The sequence below is a fragment of the Delphinapterus leucas genome, chromosome 2 (assembly GCF_059928025.1).
Source record: "Delphinapterus leucas isolate spDelLeu-1000000601 "Yukka" chromosome 2, BTC_Dleu_Yukka2, whole genome shotgun sequence".
Classification (NCBI taxonomy): domain Eukaryota; kingdom Metazoa; phylum Chordata; class Mammalia; order Artiodactyla; family Monodontidae; genus Delphinapterus; species Delphinapterus leucas.
This window is the reverse complement of record NC_143130.1, coordinates 168,144,294-168,162,508: the sequence shown is the minus strand read 5'-3', so window position 1 is coordinate 168,162,508 and position 18,215 is coordinate 168,144,294. Positions and strand designations below refer to the sequence as shown.

Below are 18,215 nucleotides of genomic sequence, written 5' to 3'. Positions count from 1 at the left end.
CGTTGCTTTTCACACCACCACCACCAGTTACTTACCCAGGAGGCCAGGAATCAGAGCAACGGAAGGCCACGTTAGCAGGCCCTATCAGTTGCAGACTTATTATAAATGATGGTAAAACATTCTGAAGTGGTCATTTAAATCAGAGAGACTTAAAAATTAGGAAGACTCACCTATAAATGGAAAAGATGCCTCCATCTTGATTAATAAAGCCCAGTTTTAGATAGTTCAGCCCGTGGGTGGTCGCAGGAGGGCAGCGGTCCTTATTAGTGCATCAGTGGGGACGGCCTGTCTCGTGAACGACCCACAGGTTTGGTTCAAACTTGATTCCGAAGGTTCCATAGAGGTGTTTTGCTTCCATCCCTGCCCTTCCATCTTGCCTTTCCCTAAAGATAACCATTTTTTATTAGCTTTTTGTTTACCCTCCCATGCAAATAAGATTATATCTTATTTCCCGTGTCCCTTGACTTGAAAATAGCATACCATATGCGTGCTGCACAGCCCCTGTGACGTGTCCCTTTACACATGCCCTGAGGATTCCTCTGCATCCGTTTGGGAGAACGTCCTCAGGCTTCTGCAGTGCTTCTCTGCTTTTCGAAATGCATCCGACAAGAGCACAGCCGGCAAAGACGTGTGGCCAAAGCCGAGGTGACCTGCCACGGTTGTGATACTGCCAGTTCTGAGTCACCCAATGTGCAGTAGACTCCTCTGTGAAGGCACAGGCCCTCTTGGATTGTTTTTGTCTTCCAGAACTAAAATTTATTTCCTTTTTTAAAAAATTTTCTACTGTGGAAAAATTTCAAGTATACCAAAATAGAAATACTCGTATAATGAATCCCCATGTACCTACCACCAGCCTTCAACAATTCCTATTCTTTTTTCCTGTATCTCTGCTGTCCCACACTTAGTTTTTGTAGACTATTTTGAGGCAGATCTCAGACATCGTATTTTGCCTGTTAAAATTTCAGTGTATATGTCAAACAGATGAGAGCTCGGTTATAAAAATATAACCGAGATACCATTATTATACATCTGGGTCATTATGAAGTACAGGCTCAGTGTTCTTGATTTTGGAAAGTGAATAATTAACTGGGGTATGGTTTTCCACCTCTGAAATTGTCCGTATGCAGATCTGTGTAATAACATAAGGGGAACCCATGTCTAAAAGCTTTGGACTATAGCTGAGTCCACTGTGGCTAAAGAGTGGACATTGGTTTTATTAAATGGATGTGGCAGACTGAAAAAAAAAAACCCTTAAAGAATATGCTTTCCCTTCTAATATCACCTCTGGGTCCCCATCCCCCCACCTCTGTCATCCAATAAGTCCTAGCCATCAAGAGAGAGGAATCAAATGGAGTGACAGTCGTTTAACTTTGAAGCTTTGAATCATTGTCTTTTCTTCGGAATAAGTTAGTTCCTTAAATAGAGGAGGAAAAAGAATTCTTTTTCTTCCTTTTGCCTTCAAAACAGGAAGTGGAGTAAGGAGATTTATCTTTAATCATTGGTAGATATTACCAGACACCGATCCGTAGTAATGATTCTTTCACCTTGAAAGTTTGATCCACTTTGTCTGGGAAAAATTTTAATTTGTCACTGCAGTGGTTCTCCCTACTGCTGTGTATCTCTCCAGCTGAAGGCATGGAAGTGACAGTAATAGCTTCCTTTTCAAAGTGCCCGGCCAGTGGACCCAACCGTAGACCAGCTTAGCAAGCTTAGACTCCATTGTCACGATTCGGGGACCTGACCCATTGTTGCACCTCAGTTATCTGCACCTAGAAAGACCTTAGTTTTCAAGTAAACTTTATATAAGTGCTTCTCATAAAAAACAAATCAAGGAAAAGTCAAGTTCTAATCCTTTCCAATTGAAAACCAGATAGTTTCTTTTCCGCCAGAATGTCCTGGGTATTCTAGGTTAAAGAGGTATTATTTTCAATGGATCATACTGCTGAATCTGTGCCCAGGTAAATCTGAGATGTTTTTATGCCGTGGTGTTGTTGCAGAACAATTAAATAACCAGTGGAAAAAACAGCAAATTTGTTTTCTTCGAAAAGCACTTGTATTCTCTTGTCAAGTAGAGGAATGATTGTGTATTACATGACCTCATTTTCTTTGCAGCTTATGTGAGTATATTAAAAGCCAGTTTATTTTTTTTCTTTGTGTTTCTAAAGTTTTTTTGCCTTTATCCTTTTTTTTTTTTCTCTCTTTCATGTTTTTAGTGTCAGATTCCTCCTCCTCCTCTTCTCTTTCAAGAACCGAATCTCCTCTCCACCTGTTTGTATCTTCTCATCTTCATTCTCATCCCAAACCCGATACCTTTGTGTGGCCCCCGGCAGCTCATTCAGTCAGTGACCCAGGTCCCCGCCAGGAACCCTCTCTGTGTAAACATGGTTTATGGTTTTTTCCTTTCTTGTTAGATCTGCTTCATTTGCCTGATGTTTTATTTTCTGATAATCTTCCTAACTGATAAGCTGGATCGGAAACTCCATCAAATTTACCTGAGAGAAAATCTTGCTAGTTTGAAAATCCAAAAACTGCGGGCAGAAGGAGACCTTGGTGCCCAAGTTCCAACCTCCCTTTTAAAAAGTAAAGGAAATCTGTTTAGAGCAGAATCAGTAGAAGCTTCTCTGGAGCATCGCTTCCAGTTCTTGGGGACTTCTGTGCTTTCCGCTTTCCTGGAGTTGATATAAATTCATACAGATCTCATTTTTTAAAAAGACAAATTAGAACATTTTGCAAATAATAATTTACTCCTAATCATTTCTGGTTTTCAGTTTAGAAATTAATTCAACAAGTATATAGTAATCAAGGTAGTATTCTAAAGATATCAGTCATATGCCTTTTAAGTATGTGGTTCTCAAACCTTACTGTGCGTTAAAATCACCCAGAGAGCTTTGAAAACTGCAGATTCTCTGGGCCCTACCCCCGGAGTTTATGATTCAGGAGGCCTGAGGTGGGTCCCAAGAATCTTGATTTATAAAATACCTTCTTATGATCCCGATGCCAGTGGGTTCTGTACTACATTTTGAAAAACAATGCTATAAATTGTTTTCTGTTTGCAAGGAAGGAAAACGTAGGGCTTGTGTCATGAAACTATGCAGGGAAATTGAACAGTATTTTAATCTAATCTTGATTTTAAATAATAGGGAAATTTGAAAGTCTGTTTTAGGGTGTTCAGGGACTTGTCAATGGAAAAAAAAAAAAAGATTCCTGTATTGAAATGAGACACTGGTTGATAAAGCCCTTAAATGGCACCTAAATATGGATCTCACCAGGAGAGCTACCCTTGTTCTTCCACTCATTTATTTAATGTTCACTTTACCCACAACACAGCCAGAAAATTTAATCTCTATGTCCATGATTTAAAAGGGCTCATCTTTGTTCCAAACACTCAGTTATATGCTAAACAAAAGCTCATAAGGGGAGCTGCTGCCAGAAAGAACTACTTTTCCTAATGCGCTTATCTTTCTGATGGTAACCTGCTGTGTTACACACACACACACACACACACACACACACACACACACACACACACACACACAGTCTGGCAGAAAGGAGACTATGATCTAAAATAAATAATTCAAACCAAGAAACACTCTGACCTTACTTATCTGCATATTAAGCGTTCTGAACTCAGCCTCAATGGCAATCCCAGTTTTATGAAATGGAATATGAAGATAAAACTTACAAACTGCTTATGTTGTTTTTAATCCACTTCTTAAAATAGATATTTTCCCTTTAATATGATGCCTACGGGCAATTGCCAACTTTTTTTTTTTTCTGCTTTGGTTTTTCCAGAAAAAATTGTTTATTACATTGACTTTTGCCCAGTTTTCTGGGGTCTTAAAATGGGATCTTACCGTTCTAGAATAATGTTAGATGTTCCCACTGCCCCATCCTTTCTCGTTTGCACAATGAACCCACCTACCTCCACACCCTGCCAGTAGTTATCTTGTTGCATCCCAAGGAGCCCTGTGTCCCTTTAAACCTCTGAAGATTGAAGTCCAGGCTCTTCTGGCGGGGCACCTTATATCAGATTAATTAGCAAATTGTTAGGGCGATGAGCACCCACTGGGCTTTCTGCTGAACGTAATATGTACCAAGCAGTGCTCAGTTGTTTATTCTCTGTGAAGCTCTGAGTCATCTTCCATCCTTAGGGAGTGCATAGCCAGTAACCAGGTGTTTTAAGTAAGACTGTTCCCCTCCCCCCGCCCCATAAATACAACATTTAGCTAGAGAAGGGAAAACATAACATACATTGCTAGTAAGTGTAGAATTTCTTGATTAAAATTATATTGAATTTGAATCCCAACTCATTCCCTTAGGACAGATAGCCAAGACCTGAAGTTTTATGGATTTCTCCCTCCAGTCCTTTACTTCACAGGATTGAAAGCTAGCCCAGCCCTACAAACGGTTGGAATCATGATTAGGGTTAACGTGTGGAAAGATCTGAAAACTGCTCGTTTGATTATTTTTCCCTTCCCTTTGGAATTTCCTGCCCTGGAAACAAAACACATTACATGAATTGGTCAGCTTTCATGTGCTGAGTGAACATTTAAACGTGGAGGGGAATGCCCAGTTGGCCTTTCTTTGCTTTAAAAAAAAAGAAAAAATCATTGTTAGTGGAAAAACATATGTCACTGTTGAATTGAAATCTGATTCCAGACAGCCAGACTTACAGTTGGAAGGTTATTAGAACTCCATTTGCTTTTTTAGCCTTAATTTTGATTTTTCAAATGTTTGTTTCTTGGTTTTAATTTTTGGTTTGATTTGTTGTTCCAAGGCAACTCTCCAGAAGTATACTTTCATGGTTTTCCCTCCCTTTTTTCAGTTAGTAAGTAGTTTACCAATCTATCTGTTAACTTTTCTGAGGGTCTCCAGAATCACGCTGACCCCACCATGCAGTGTGTGTTGTGGCCGTTGATCAGGAATGTTGAGACGGCTTGGACCTGAAGCTTGCTCACCCCTCCCGCTGGGGCCCAGCTCTCCCAGGCCCTCTAATGCTTTCTGCAGCTCGGGTGTAAACACTGAGGAGGCAGCACTTGTCTGGGAAGGACTACAGAAGAAGGCATTGCAGGAAGAATGCCCAAGTAGGGGCGTGCAGTGGCTTGGTCAGCAACCCCACGGGGGCTGATCAAAAGTGTGAGACGTCCAGCCTCCCCAGTGTGGCTCATCTGTAAAATCTGGGGTAGAGGGAACTAGTTGAATCTTAAAATTCCTTTCCAGTTCAACCACTATTGCTCATAGAAAACAATTCTAATAATTCGTTGTCCTAAAATAAGCTAATCAGACATCATAAAACTTAAACTACTTCTACCAGAATTTAAAGCAGACTAAGCAGTTGACATATTTATACAAGGGACTTAACTACTTCCATAAAAACAGCTCCAAGTCTCTCAAGGGTCAGGAAACCTGGGTTCGGGGGCCAGTTCTGCAGAGGAATCCAGGCAACTCATTTAACCTTCCTGGCCTTAGCATCCTCGTCTGTAAAGGTCTTAGTTGACTAATTATTCTGTTCACACACACCTCTGGGGTTTGCCGGTAGCTGATCCTGATTTCAAGCCTCGGCCAGGTGCCTTTCTCCCCAAGTTGCAGCCCGGACTCTGTGGCCTCCAGAGGGCAGTGACCGGCCAGGTGGGGAGAGCCGGACTGGAACGCAGCCGCCAGGACCACCACCGCCCCCCCCCCGACCACGCTGCCCTCACTCCTGAGACCTGAGGATCCCAGGTGCCCGCAGCAGTGAGCGCCCCAGCAGTCATCATTCTGGAGAGAAGTGTGGGTTGAGGTTTTATTCTTCTCTCCAAGAACGTGCTGACTCTGGGTGCTCAGCTTCATTTTTCACATCACCGATTCTGGTGAAACCACAGCTCTCTTTAGGAACCAGGACAAGAGAATAGACATTAACGAGAAAACATACCTCTCAAACGAAATAAGGTGAGAAATAGAGCCAAGGTAGTAGTTTTGTCTCCTTCCACTGTGGCTGGCGTTGTATTATTGACTTCGCATTTTTCTAACATTCAGAAACATCTGTCATGATCAGGAAGTGACTAGTCAGGTGGTGAATTTCACCCTCTGCTACTGCTTAATAGAATAAAGTCATTTTTGTCACCTATATGTGACAAAAAATCACTCTAGTGATGACCGCACTGCTTTCGAGGAGTGGCAGTTTAAAACATTCAGCCCTAATGATTCAAGTATAAACCTTTTCTTGCCATTTTAATTAAATTAAAATTACTTCTCCTTAAGTAGTTCTGGGGTGTCTTTCTTTAAACAAGGTCGGATGGAATTTTAGGAGATGGGCAAGTCAATAATAAGTGGCACTCGGGGAGAAGTTGAGCGTGTGACCAGCAATTAGACTACGGCCTGAGCCAGGGAGGCTTCTCCGAGCAGCTGCATCAGAGACAAAAGCCTTTCCCAGGCGGAAGGACACGTCATTCCAGAGGCACGGCCTCATGGCTGTGCGCGGGGGAGGGTTTGAGGAGGTGGGTAGCCTCTGCCCTGTGCAGTCCTCCGGAAGGTGCTGTCTCCCGGCTCACCCTCACAGCGGGCCCCTCCCTGCATGTGCGCCGCTTAGCTCCGCCAGCCCCCATCAGCAGCACGCAGGCCAGCCCCGCATGCCCGCTGGTGACCACATACCCCTGCCTTCGGGGGATCCTTCCCTAAAGCTTTCCCTGGAAAGGACTTTCCCCTTTCAAGAGAAGGCACATCCCGTCAGGTTTCAACTGTGCTTGATGTTCTGTTAAAGTCATTTGGAAATTGTGATCTCGTCTTGGGACCGTGGGTTGGCTCTCCAGATTTCCTTGGCTATCTTAACCTCCTTTTTCACTCAGTGAACAAAGGAAAGTATCTACTAGAATGACCCCCCAGAGCTATTTATCAGCGGGACCCACAACCAAGAGGCCCCGTAGTCGGTGGGAGTTGGATAGACCCAGCAGTGGCCCCTAAATCCGCCCCAGCCCCGCGGCCCCATCACGTGGGTGGACATGCTGTGAAGAGGGCAGGGGGCAGCCCTCGAGGGATCAGAATGTGGAAGGGGGATCTCTGACAGCGTGCTGTAAAGAGCCCACCACCCCCAGATCAGCCTCCTCGAGAGGCAGGACCGCCTCCAGCAAAGATAGGAATTGTCCTCGCCCGGGGTTGGCAGGGTGGGGAGTGGAGGAAAATGGCTCATGTTTTTAAGGTACAGAGAAAAATATGCCTAATTTGAGTGCTGAAGTGAGAGCAGACGCTCGCATCTCTCCTCCCGCCTCAGAAAAGAAGAGACAGTCATCACTGTCTCCTCGGGTCCAAGGACGTTCGGGTTCTTAGAGCACAGGGGCCAGGTGTGAGGTCACTGGGCTGCCAGCAGTCCGCAGTGTTGCACTGATTTATGCGCAAGCCCTATCTTGAGAAACAGGCACCCTTTTCCTGTTAAAAACAAAGAATTTTAAGCAAAGCTCTGGGGCAGAATGCTTAGTCATTCAGATCATTGTTCAGTTTGCAGGGTCTTTAAGGAGGGGAGCTCCTTCTTTTCTTTAATTCTTTCATTGTTTCGGGGGCACAGCTTCTAAGAACCCGAAGCTGAATAAACTCTACTGACAGATACTATTGAATCACTTCAGGACTGAGGGAAAATAAGTACAGAGATTTATTAGCGGTGGGTAATTTCTGCACACTCGGTTTCTTTTCAGAAAAACGTGGGGAGGGCAAGTATCTGCTGCGGCGGCATCAGGCAGAAAGAATGTGGGTGACAAGCAGAGAGATGGAACTTGGGGCGCGGCCACGTGCTCTGCATTGTCTCACGTTCATGCATAGGAGGCATCCGAGTTAACTCTCCAGGGCCGGGAAGCAAAGAGCAGCCTGAATCCTGAGCAAACACCTGTGAGATGTGCCTACTGATGTCTCTTTGGTAGAGGATTATTTTTCGCACATCAAGTAACATAGCTGTCTGTTGTTCCTGGACCGTGTTGCTCACCAAGTCAGCAGGCAGCAGGGCTGCTTCTGAGACCTGTTCATCTTCTACATGCTGTGAAGATATGAGGGGACAGGGAAGGTGGACATCCTTCAGACCATAGCAGCTTACATAATGCGACCAGAACAGCCAAAAGGGTAGCTAGAATACAAATACATGCCATGCACTCAGTGACCCTGCTTGTGAAAATACAGGTGATGGAACATAACTAGGCCACATAATTTATTGAGCCCTTTGCTTCACAGAATTATTGGCTCTGAGATCCCTTTGAATGATGAGCCTTGGATATTGAAATAGGGTCCACGTGTGATTGCCGCATTTGAGGTCTGTGTGAAATTGACCGCAGGTGTAGTGTGCTTTGGAAAAGGATTTTTGGAAAGGCTTCAGCTGCAACGGCAAGTTGACCTGGCTGTGCCCGGCATCCTGCTTGTGGCAGGGTTTCTCCACAGGCTTCAGCAAATGATAGGAATGTGGGGCAGACATCCTCCAAGCTGAGCTTGGACTCAGCTTCCTGAGGTCAGGGGCCTGGGTTCCTGGCCCCTCAGCCCATGGGGAGATGACTCTCCACTGCAGCTCCTGGGGCCTCTCTTTCGCTGCCCCTGTCCCCCACCCCACCCAGACAGTGGTCCAGGGTGGGGGGGGACTCAGATAAAGACCCCAGATGTAGGGATCAGAACAATTCTTCAAGTGGCATTTTGCCTATGTATCAGGTGTCCGAGATAACATTTCCTCTTGGGCCTCTAGGTGGGAGGAAATTCAGATCTCCTCAGCTCCGGGGCATCTTATGCCCCCTGGACCAATGGAGCAATCAGGTTACAGAACCTAGGCCAGAGTTTAGGGCATGCTCTCACCTGCCTGTGTCAGCTGTCGGTTCAGTTGGTTTTGCAGTAGCTTTTCAGAGCCACTGTGCCCTGTGACTGAGGGACTTGGTGGCTGCTCGGCTCTCAGGGTTACGACAGGGATAAGCGCTTCTCAAATTAACGTGATAAATAAGAGATGTACAGTGGCCGGACACATCTGCTGGCTTACCTGTCGAACCTGATTATTTGGAAGCTTGTTTCTCCAGAGTCTTGGATTTCAAATTAGAAATATGTCTTCTCTTCCTCCCTCTAATTCCTTTCTCAAGCCTCAATTTGTCCATTTCCCTTAGGGGAATAATCCTCTTAACCCCCATGCATGCTGTAGGAGTACATTTGCTTTGGTGAGAAAGAAAGGGGTTGCTGTAAAAATAGGTTGGTTAGAACTAGCATTTCTAGGTGTTTACCAACAGAAATCAAAATCTGTTTTGGCACTTACCATTTTCAATCCTATGAAACAGTTAAGTTACAGGTTGTTTTGATTACTTGTAATCAGATATATCCATTCTGATTCATAATGATGTTTATCCCTTTTTTCCTCCAAATTCTAACCCAGTGGAAGAATTTGATATACTATGCTATTGCCAGAAAGAGTAGACATTAACTATCAAATAATTTTACCATTATCATAAGTCACCTACCATTATTAATGAGTACTGAATGCCCTAATATCCATCCCCAGTTCAGAGCCTGAAGGGTCTCTGCCCCTGTGAGGTGTGTGTGAAAAGGGATCGACTAGGAAGGAAGCAGTTATTTCTGACGAACCTCAGCTACCCTCCCTATTTAAGCGGGTTAGTTATGTTAGAGCTGGGAAGCCCCTAGGTGAGTACAGTGTTAATCCAGCTGTGCACCACTGTGCTTCTTAGTCCGGGTTGTTGGAAGTGAGCACAGCCATGCTGAGAAGCCCCTTGAGACAGGGAAGGTTCTGGCCTCTGAGCCATTAGGGAAGGACAGTAGGGCACCCAGACGTGCTTCCCCAAAGAGGGGCCACTCTTCTAAATTTCACACAGTGATGTGTGTATTGACAGTACTCATTCTTCCATTCATTCATTCATCATTCACTCATTCTGCAAGCATTTACCAAGTACATTGCGTGGGCCTGGCATTGTTAGCCCCTGAAAATACCTAAATGGAGGGCATGTTCCTGTCTTCCAGAACCACCCAGTCTCGGAGGAGAGACAGTTACATCAACTTTTAACATAAAACAGTGTGGTCTGTACAGTGATAACCATACCCACAGGGGGAGATGGGGCACTGAGGACCCGAGGCCTAACTTTTTACATGAGGGTGGTAGGGAGAAGAAACAGAAGGCTCACAGCAGCCTTCCTGGTGGAGGTGGCATCAGGGCTGGATTCAGAGGCTAGATTCGGAGTTAGGGTAGTGTTTGAGTCCTGGTTTTGCCACCTGCTGGCTGTATGACTTTGGGTAAGATACTCACTAAAATCTCAATTTTGTCATCTAAACAATGCAGGTAACAGTGTTACCTGCCTCAAAGAATTGTTTAAAGATTAAGTGAAATAATATATGTAAAGTGCAAATCAGAGTGCCTGAAACAGGCCACGTGCACTAAAGCCGATAATCACCACTGCTGGCATCACCAACATTTACCAGACCTTATTCACAGTGAAACATTGATCTTCATAATAAATTAACATGTATTATTTTACAGGTTATTATGTGAAGCATCAATTAATCTAGGTGTATACAGATACCACAGAGAGAAGGGACTTCGACATTAGTCCTGATGAGTGCATCTGTGAACCAAAGAGTTAATCCAAAATTAGCCCCTCCAAAAGTCACGAGTCCTTGTAGCAAAGGCGCCTGAGAACCTGGTAGAAAATGTGTAGGATTTTTCCAGAGCGGTAGTTTATTATTGTTCTTTTTGAAAAATGAATTAATAACTAAATATTTTGAGCATTTCTCAGTTTCGACTTCTCATGTGTCAATATCAATAGATATAACCCGTGTAAACTAGATCTCTTGAGGGGGGTCTCAATAAATTTGCAGACTCCTAAGGGATTCTGAGACCAAGAGGATTCTGAGAACCTCCGTCCTAAAGGCCAAGATCTTCCCGGTACTCTTTCCCCAGACTGTTGGGCTGCAGGGAAGCAGGACAGCTCAGGCTGGCTGGCCTGTGTAGAGGACGCCTGCAGGCTTTTCTTGACCACATGTCAGTTAATAACACCTGCTTCCTCTCTCCCCAGGTCAGGGGCCTCAGCCTTAGCTGCACATTGGAACCACCTGGGCTATTAACAGATAGATGCCTGGTCCCACCCCTAGGGTCCATGATTCGGTCGGTCTGGGCTGTAGCTGTGGCATATGATTTTTTTAAATCCCTAAGTGATTTTGATGTGAAGTCAAAGTTGAGAACCACTGTTGAAGGTAGTCAGTGAGGAGGTGAGTCGGCTTGATAATGTCAGAATGTGGCAACATCAACCTTATTTATTTACTAATAGTTGCTGTTGAAAGTCTCAGGGAAACTACATCAAATCCTTGTGATCAAAGTTAAAGCATTGATTTTTCCATAAAAAGGTTCAAAACAAAACAAGACCAAAAAAATCAACAGCAGTTTAATCATTTTGCTGTTTGGGGTTTTTTTAGGGAGTCCCACACACTTTGTCTAAGCAAGGTCAGTTCTTAGCTGAACTTCATCAGTTCTCCTGCATCATGATGATATCGATCAGTGTCTCTGAACTGGGCCTCAAGATCCTCCTTGCATGGCAGCGCTCACTCTGGAGGACTCACTGGTCCTTCTCCAGAGGCGCCCTCCTCATACTTTTCCCCGTGGCCGCTGTGTGTGGATTATCCACAGACGCTGGATTCCCAGTCTGGTTCCCATCCACCTCCTGCATTTCGCCTCCACCAACCCCACCCCACTGAAGGATTTGAGTGTATTTAGAAAAATCCATGTTTCCTTTGTGTTGGAATATGGATGGCCAGTCTATTGCTCCAGGTAGTCTTAAAAATGAATAAATTAATTTTTATTTAAAAAAAATTTTTTTCAGATCAGTTAATTTCCAGATTTTGTCTTCATGAAATACAATCATATAGTCTGAAAATAATAACTTTATGCTTTCCTCTTTTCAAATCTTTCACGTCCTATTCACTGTTTAGAACTTTTAGAAGCTTTCTCCTTAAATATTCATGAAAATAGAAGACATTCGTATGTCATTTGTGACTTTAATGAGACGATCTCTAATGTTTAACTGTGAGAATAACAGTTGCTGGCTCTTTGTGCCATACTGAGATTATACTTCCCCATTTCTAGATTAATATTTTTCTATCATAAAAAGGACCAACTTGGTGCATCTCAAAGCCCCAACAGAAATTATTTTTATGCTCACAATCTCATTTTACCCAGAGTGAAATTTATTTGAGTAGTCAGCATTTATCTCTCTATATTATCACCATTTTCAACCTCACGATAAGTTGATAGTTACCACTGAAGGCGCTGGAATGTTTATCTCCGTATTACACTTTACGATGCGTTATAAGTTAAGAATGTTGCCAGTGAATATAAATATCACCTTTTTTAAATTTGAAATAACCGAGACTCCCGCTCTCAGCTCTGAAACCATTCCTCCAAGAGCGGATGTTGGAAAGAAGTGGGGAAAGAGCCCCTGTTTGGGGACGTGGCCTCCGATCACCAGGACCTCCCCAGGGTCAGCGTGGAGAGGAGTGTGTCATTTGACTCATCGGACTTCTGAATAGAAGCCCTTTGGCCAGTAATGTGCTCCGCCTGCCGCCTCCCCCAGTTCTCAGGACAGTAGCTTCTACAGAAGAGTGAGGCGGGTGCAGCTCCTGAGCTCCGGGCCACTGTGCTGTAACCTGTCCTCGGCGAGTCTAGTATTAGCCTTAGTGACAGACACCTGCTTAGACAGCAGGCAAATTGTGCTTTGTCTACGGTTTTTAAGGCATGTCCTAGAATATGGTTCCAGATCCCTCAAAGGCCAGGGAATGAAACGGGCGGTTGCTGGGTTTGTCTTGAGAATGGCCTCCATCTATGCCAAATCCTGCCCCAGGAGGCAAGTGTGGTTCCTCCCCCTGCCCCCCAGGTAGTTTCTAGGTTCAGGCCCAGGCAGGGGTGCTTTGTCACCTCCCTTCGTAGTACTTCACGTCTGCGAAGTTTCAGCAGCGTGTCACGGCCTCGTGGCTAGCTGTGCCCCTCCTGCCCCGACACCCAGCCTGCGCTCGACTCAGCTCCCGGACGGAGCATCTGCACAGCGTGTGCTCTGTCCTGACTAAAAGACGAACTAAAGCAACGGACAGAAACTAAGGTGCCAGGCCATAGTGACTGTATGGACAGTAAGGACCGTAAACCTCAGAAACATCGTGAGGGAGGGGTGTGTGTACGTCTTGAACCCGCGCCTGTGTGTGAGGGGGACAGCTGGCTGTGTGGGTCGGTGGCTGGCTCTGGGTCTGTCCTTCCACCTCTGATGCCATCTTCCCGAAACCCTCCCGCAGGCTCTGTCCACGCCACGTCGGTAGCAGCCTCCAGAGTGGAGCAGGCACTGTCGGAAGTGGCGTCGTCTCTGCAGAGCAGTGCCCCCAAGCAGGGCCCGCTACACCCCTGGATGACGCTGGCGCAGATCTGGCTCCACGCAGGTACCGCTCCGCCCCTCAACCCCACGCCCACCTGCCGCTCTGTCAGAGGGGAGCTTGCGGCCTGGGCTGCAGGGTTTATGCTGTCGCAGGGGCCAGAGATCTACACCCCAGACTTTCTTTGAGGGGGACAGCAGAGCGTGGTGTCCCAGACCCGACGGAGGTCTGGCAGTCCTGCAGCCTTGGAGTGGAGCCTCAGTCTGCTACTTACCAACAGCTGTGGGTGATAGCCTCCCCTCTCAGCCTCGGTTTCCTCATCTGTACGGTGGGGTCAATAGCATCGTCTCTTAGGGTTGGTGAGCACAGTGCCTGGCACACCCTGGTGGTGAAGTCTAAGAGACCCTGGGAGGGGCCAGGTGTGCTGATGAAACAGATGTCTTTATCTAAGCCGAGGGGGCGGGGGGGACAGCGTTTTGATGTCCGAGCTTTCCCTTCTGACGGCGCTCCTGGTAATCCTCAGAGAGCAAGGCAGGTACCAGCAGCTGCCGGACTGGAAACTAGCCCAGAAGGCAGGTGTGACTGCTCCTCCCCCAGTTTCACATGGCTGCTTCTGCATAGCTAGGGAATCGCCACAGTAAATCCAGCCTGCAGACACTTTAGCAATGGGAATCCCACCATACAGCGCAAATGGTGGCTCTTGATTTGCTTACATATTTATAGTTCCATAGGAAAGATAACTTCTGTTTCTCAAGTTTTACCCCTTGATCTGCAAGCCCTTCCCAGGCTCAACTCTCAGGGTGCACGGCAAAAGCCCAGGTTTGGCTGCAGAAGTGCTTATTACCCACCGCTGGCCATCTGTTTACTCCTTTTTTGCCAAGGCTAATTGTATGATGTCCAACCTTGTTTGGAACCTTCGTGTAAGAAACACAATTGGATTTACCTAGGTTTGGCATGTCCCAGAGCCGAGCTCAGTCAGCCGCTCCCGTGTTGGCATCTTTAATTGAGCCAAAACAACCACTGTAAATTAACAAATTATGTTCTTCTAAGCGGAAATACAGAAGAGGGATGATTCACGAATGTGCTGACTGCTGTTCCTGTGCACATGCTGGCCAGCGTTCAGCCTCTTGCTGGGTTCTAGACAGGCCGACTCAAGGGCCCGGGAACAGCAGTCATGCCTTCCTCTGCGGCTCTCTTGAAGAAAAGCTGTTCCCCAGTCTAGGACCTGGTGCCTGTCCTACTCAGTCGCCCTCACGAGCAGTGACGGCAAAGAACAAAAAGAGAAGGGGTTCACTTTAGTGTCCAGGCCAGGTGAGACTGGCCGAACCTGCAGGGCTAGTAGAGGGGCAGAGTTGTCCTTCAAAATGGGCATGAGGTTGAGTTTTTAAAGGGCCGATGTCTACGAAACCACAAGGGCAGAAGGTGATCCTTCTAGGCTGGAAGCAGCTCCCTTGACCTCCCAGGCATTACTTCTCTTGCTTGTAGCTCGGAAAAGCTAATGACCTTGGTGAGGGTCACTGAGTCCCAGGACCGCTTTGCCCAGTGGCTTGCTGCCCCTCACTCAGTTATCCAGGCTTTGCTCCTCTTGACGTGACCCACCATGACTCTTGGGAGGAGATTTTGTAGCTGCTTACTAGAACATTGAAGAACCCGGCAGCTAAGATTCCTTTTGGAGTTATCCTTGAAGTTTTATCAATCGTGTGACATCCCTTTCTCACTGCCATAGCCTATAGGACAGAATAAAGCTCTCATTGCTATTAATGCGTGTGGCTTTTAACATTCTACGAGTTGGTGGAATTGAATTCTGGAAATGGAATATCATACTTGCCTTAAACTCCAGGCAGAATATAAATCCCGCTTATAGAGTATGAATGAATGAAGCAAATTATAATCTTTATAGGATTGGTGCTATATTGACTCTTTCAAAGCACTGACTTTGAGTCAAGATTAGAATTGTATCGTATGTTCAATATGGTCTTTGAAGAGGTAAACTCAGAAGGAGTTCATAAAAGAAGCTTCCACTGAACTGTAAGGTTTTACCATAGGTGGTTTGAGCTTTACTGCTCTGGGTGGCAAACTAAAAGTGACTCACATTTTTTGACAACTTATGGAAACCAGGTAACATCTGCGTCCATCGTCAGCTCTAACAATACCGCCGGATTCTGTAAATGCCGCAAGCTTTGGAAGAAACTAGATCAAGGCCTCACACCCAAGGCCATGGTGTTTCTGTGGCATTTGCGGGTCTCTTCTCTCCTGGTTGTTTTTGCTGGTGATCTGAGTGTAGTGGGAGCTTGTGGTGGAGGCCCGTGCTGGAGGTGGCCCCAGATTTGAGGCTGGCAGGTAAGGCCACTCTGAGACGACCTCAGATTTCCAGCCTATTATATGAGCAGGTCCCTGAGCCACTTGTGTGTCATCTGAGTGGCAAAGAGATCATGACTGGGACACCGGAGCGTCTGGCTGCTCTGTGAGGACATCAGCCACAGGCCCAGTGGGGAGCACAGACCCAGGAAGTCCAGGGATGCTTGGCCATCCAGGGTCCCTCCCGTCCTGTGTGGTGGGACCCATGCCCTGGGCGCCCCCTCCCGCTGTACCTCTTCCTCCTTCCTGGACACTTCTGACCCCAGGGCCTCAGGCTCCTCACAGGATACCTGGTGGCCAACTGGCATGGGTTGTACATGTTTTGTTGCTTGGTTTTTTTGGACCCATGTGACAATTTTATTTAAATTATTTTTGAAAAACTAATACACGCACATGATACACAGTTCAAAAGGCACAAGAGACGTGAAATGAGAGGCTTCCTGCCATCCCGAGTGTCAGTCACACTCCCCCACGGCAACCACCGTTAGTGTGTGCACACCTGCCGGGGTGTAACACTCGCTGGAGACCATTGCCTGTCGGCACGTCAGAGAGTAAATCCATTGTATGATTTTACCATAATTTAACCAGTAGCCCACTGACTAACATTTAGATTATTTCTAGTATTTTGCTGCTACAGACAATGCGTCAATGAGTAGCCGTCTATAGATTGTTCTGTACCTGTAAGGTAAACTCCTAAAAGTGGAATTGATGGATCAAAGGGTGCATACTCTTTAATTTTGGTAAATTTTGTCACATTGCCTTCCACAGAATTGTGCCAGTTTGCATTCCAGTCAACAAGGTGAGAATGCCCATTTTCTCACATTCTTGATAACACAGCAAATTATCAGACTTCAAGATCTTTGCCAATCTGATAGGTGAAAATGGTATTTCAGTTGTCTGCTCATGGTTTCTGCCCATTTATCTTCTTAGATACTGAGCTTTTCTTTTTGAGTTGTAAGCACTTATTATGTGTCAAAGAGATTTGCCTTGTGCCATATGTGCTATAAGTATTTCCCCCCATTTTAATTTTGTTTGTGTTTTGGGGTTTTGTTGGGGGTTTTTTGCCAAATTTTTTTTTTTTACATTTATCAATCTTTTCCTTATAGCATCTGGGTATCTCATGATATTTAGAAAGAAACTACCCATTTTTATGGTCTCTTTTCCTGAAAGTTCCAAGTATCTTCTAGTGCCATTTGTATACACACCATCTTATAAAGAAGGTCCAAAAGGTTCTTTTCCTCTGTTATGCAGAAGGGAAACCCAGGCCAAATAGAAACCAGCACCTCTGTGGTCTCACTGGGCAGTAGTCAGGTGAGCTGAATTAGAGCATTTGGTGTTTGTTGCACCTTGAGACATATCTCCCTGGGAGTCATACACCGTTTTCTTTAGAATGCACACCTTATCACTGGCCTTTGGAAATTCATAAGCCATTCAGAGTTGAACCAGGGCCTTTCCCAAGCCAAGCAGCTTCTTGGTGTCCATCCTTCAATTTCCACTTCTGGGATGGCAGCTAAAAATGACTGTGCGGTAGGTGGATAATTTCTGCTTGTTACTTACTAATAATTATAGCTTTCACTTTGGCATCTCTCACCGTCGAAACCAACGGCTATTCTTAGATGTGCAAGATCAGATTTTCTGATTTCTGCTGGGAATGTAAAGCTGTGATACTCTCACAAATTCCTTGGCCCTGGCTGGCCTGTCCCTGTCCCTGCCCTTCCCCCTGCTAGGTTCCTCCCAGCCACCGGGAGGCTGCATCGGCAGGGTTGAAGGGTAATCCTGTGGCATGGCCACCATGACAAGATGAAGACAGCTCCCAGACAGGTGGCGTGAGGGTGACTGCACAGGGAGTGCTTGCAGGAGGGAACATGTGGTACCCAGGGGTCAAGCCTAACCTGACACGGTGCCAGTCTCTGTGGGTCAGCCCCGCCAGACCTGCCCCTTCTGCTGCCCTGGGAGGTTTTGATTCACGGTCTACAACCTGCAGGTAGCTGACCTTTACCAAGCACCGTGCATGTGTCAGACCTTATCCTAGGACTTTATGTGTCTTAACTTGTTTAGTCCTTGTAATAGCCATATAAGGTATAAATACCCTTTAATCACCCCATTTTACAGATGGAAAAACCAAGACACAGCTCTCACGTCACCTGCCTAAGGTTACATGACTAATAAGTGGAGAAACCAGAATCCAGACCCAACCAGTGTGGCCCCAGAGCCCCAACCCCTACCCAGGGAGGGCACTCAGCTATGGAGCATGCACCTGTGAGCATCTGTTTACGTGCGTCATCAGGGCAAGGCTCTGGAGCTCAGTGGTCAGCAGACGGACACGGGCTCTGCCTTCATGGAGTTTACAGATGTGAAACATAACAATTGCAGAAGCACTTAATTCCACGGTGCCGAGTACCCCAGAGCAGCAGTGTAGGCTCTGGGAGAACTGGGAACAGAGGTCCTCCCCAGCCAGGACCGGAGGAGGCCTGAGCACGTGGCAGGCGTAGGACACACGTGGACAGGCCTGTGGG

At 46.0% G+C, this 18,215-nt stretch overlaps 1 protein-coding gene across 2 annotated transcripts in view; it reads left to right on the top strand.

Moving 5' to 3' along the window:
* TTC7B (tetratricopeptide repeat domain 7B) overlaps nt 1-18,215 on the top strand; it is a 239,346-nt gene that overhangs the window by 181,801 nt on the left and 39,330 nt on the right. Inside the window, exons 18-20 of one of the 2 annotated variants that reach the window (XM_089908118.1) lie at nt 2,214-2,375; nt 4,778-4,828; nt 13,267-13,407. In XM_089908118.1, the coding sequence (XP_089764244.1) occupies nt 2,214-2,375; nt 4,778-4,828; nt 13,267-13,407 (354 nt within the window). The remainder of the gene's footprint in view (nt 1-2,213; nt 2,376-4,777; nt 4,829-13,266; nt 13,408-18,215) is intronic. The other variant, XM_022576286.3, reaches the window with a different exon arrangement.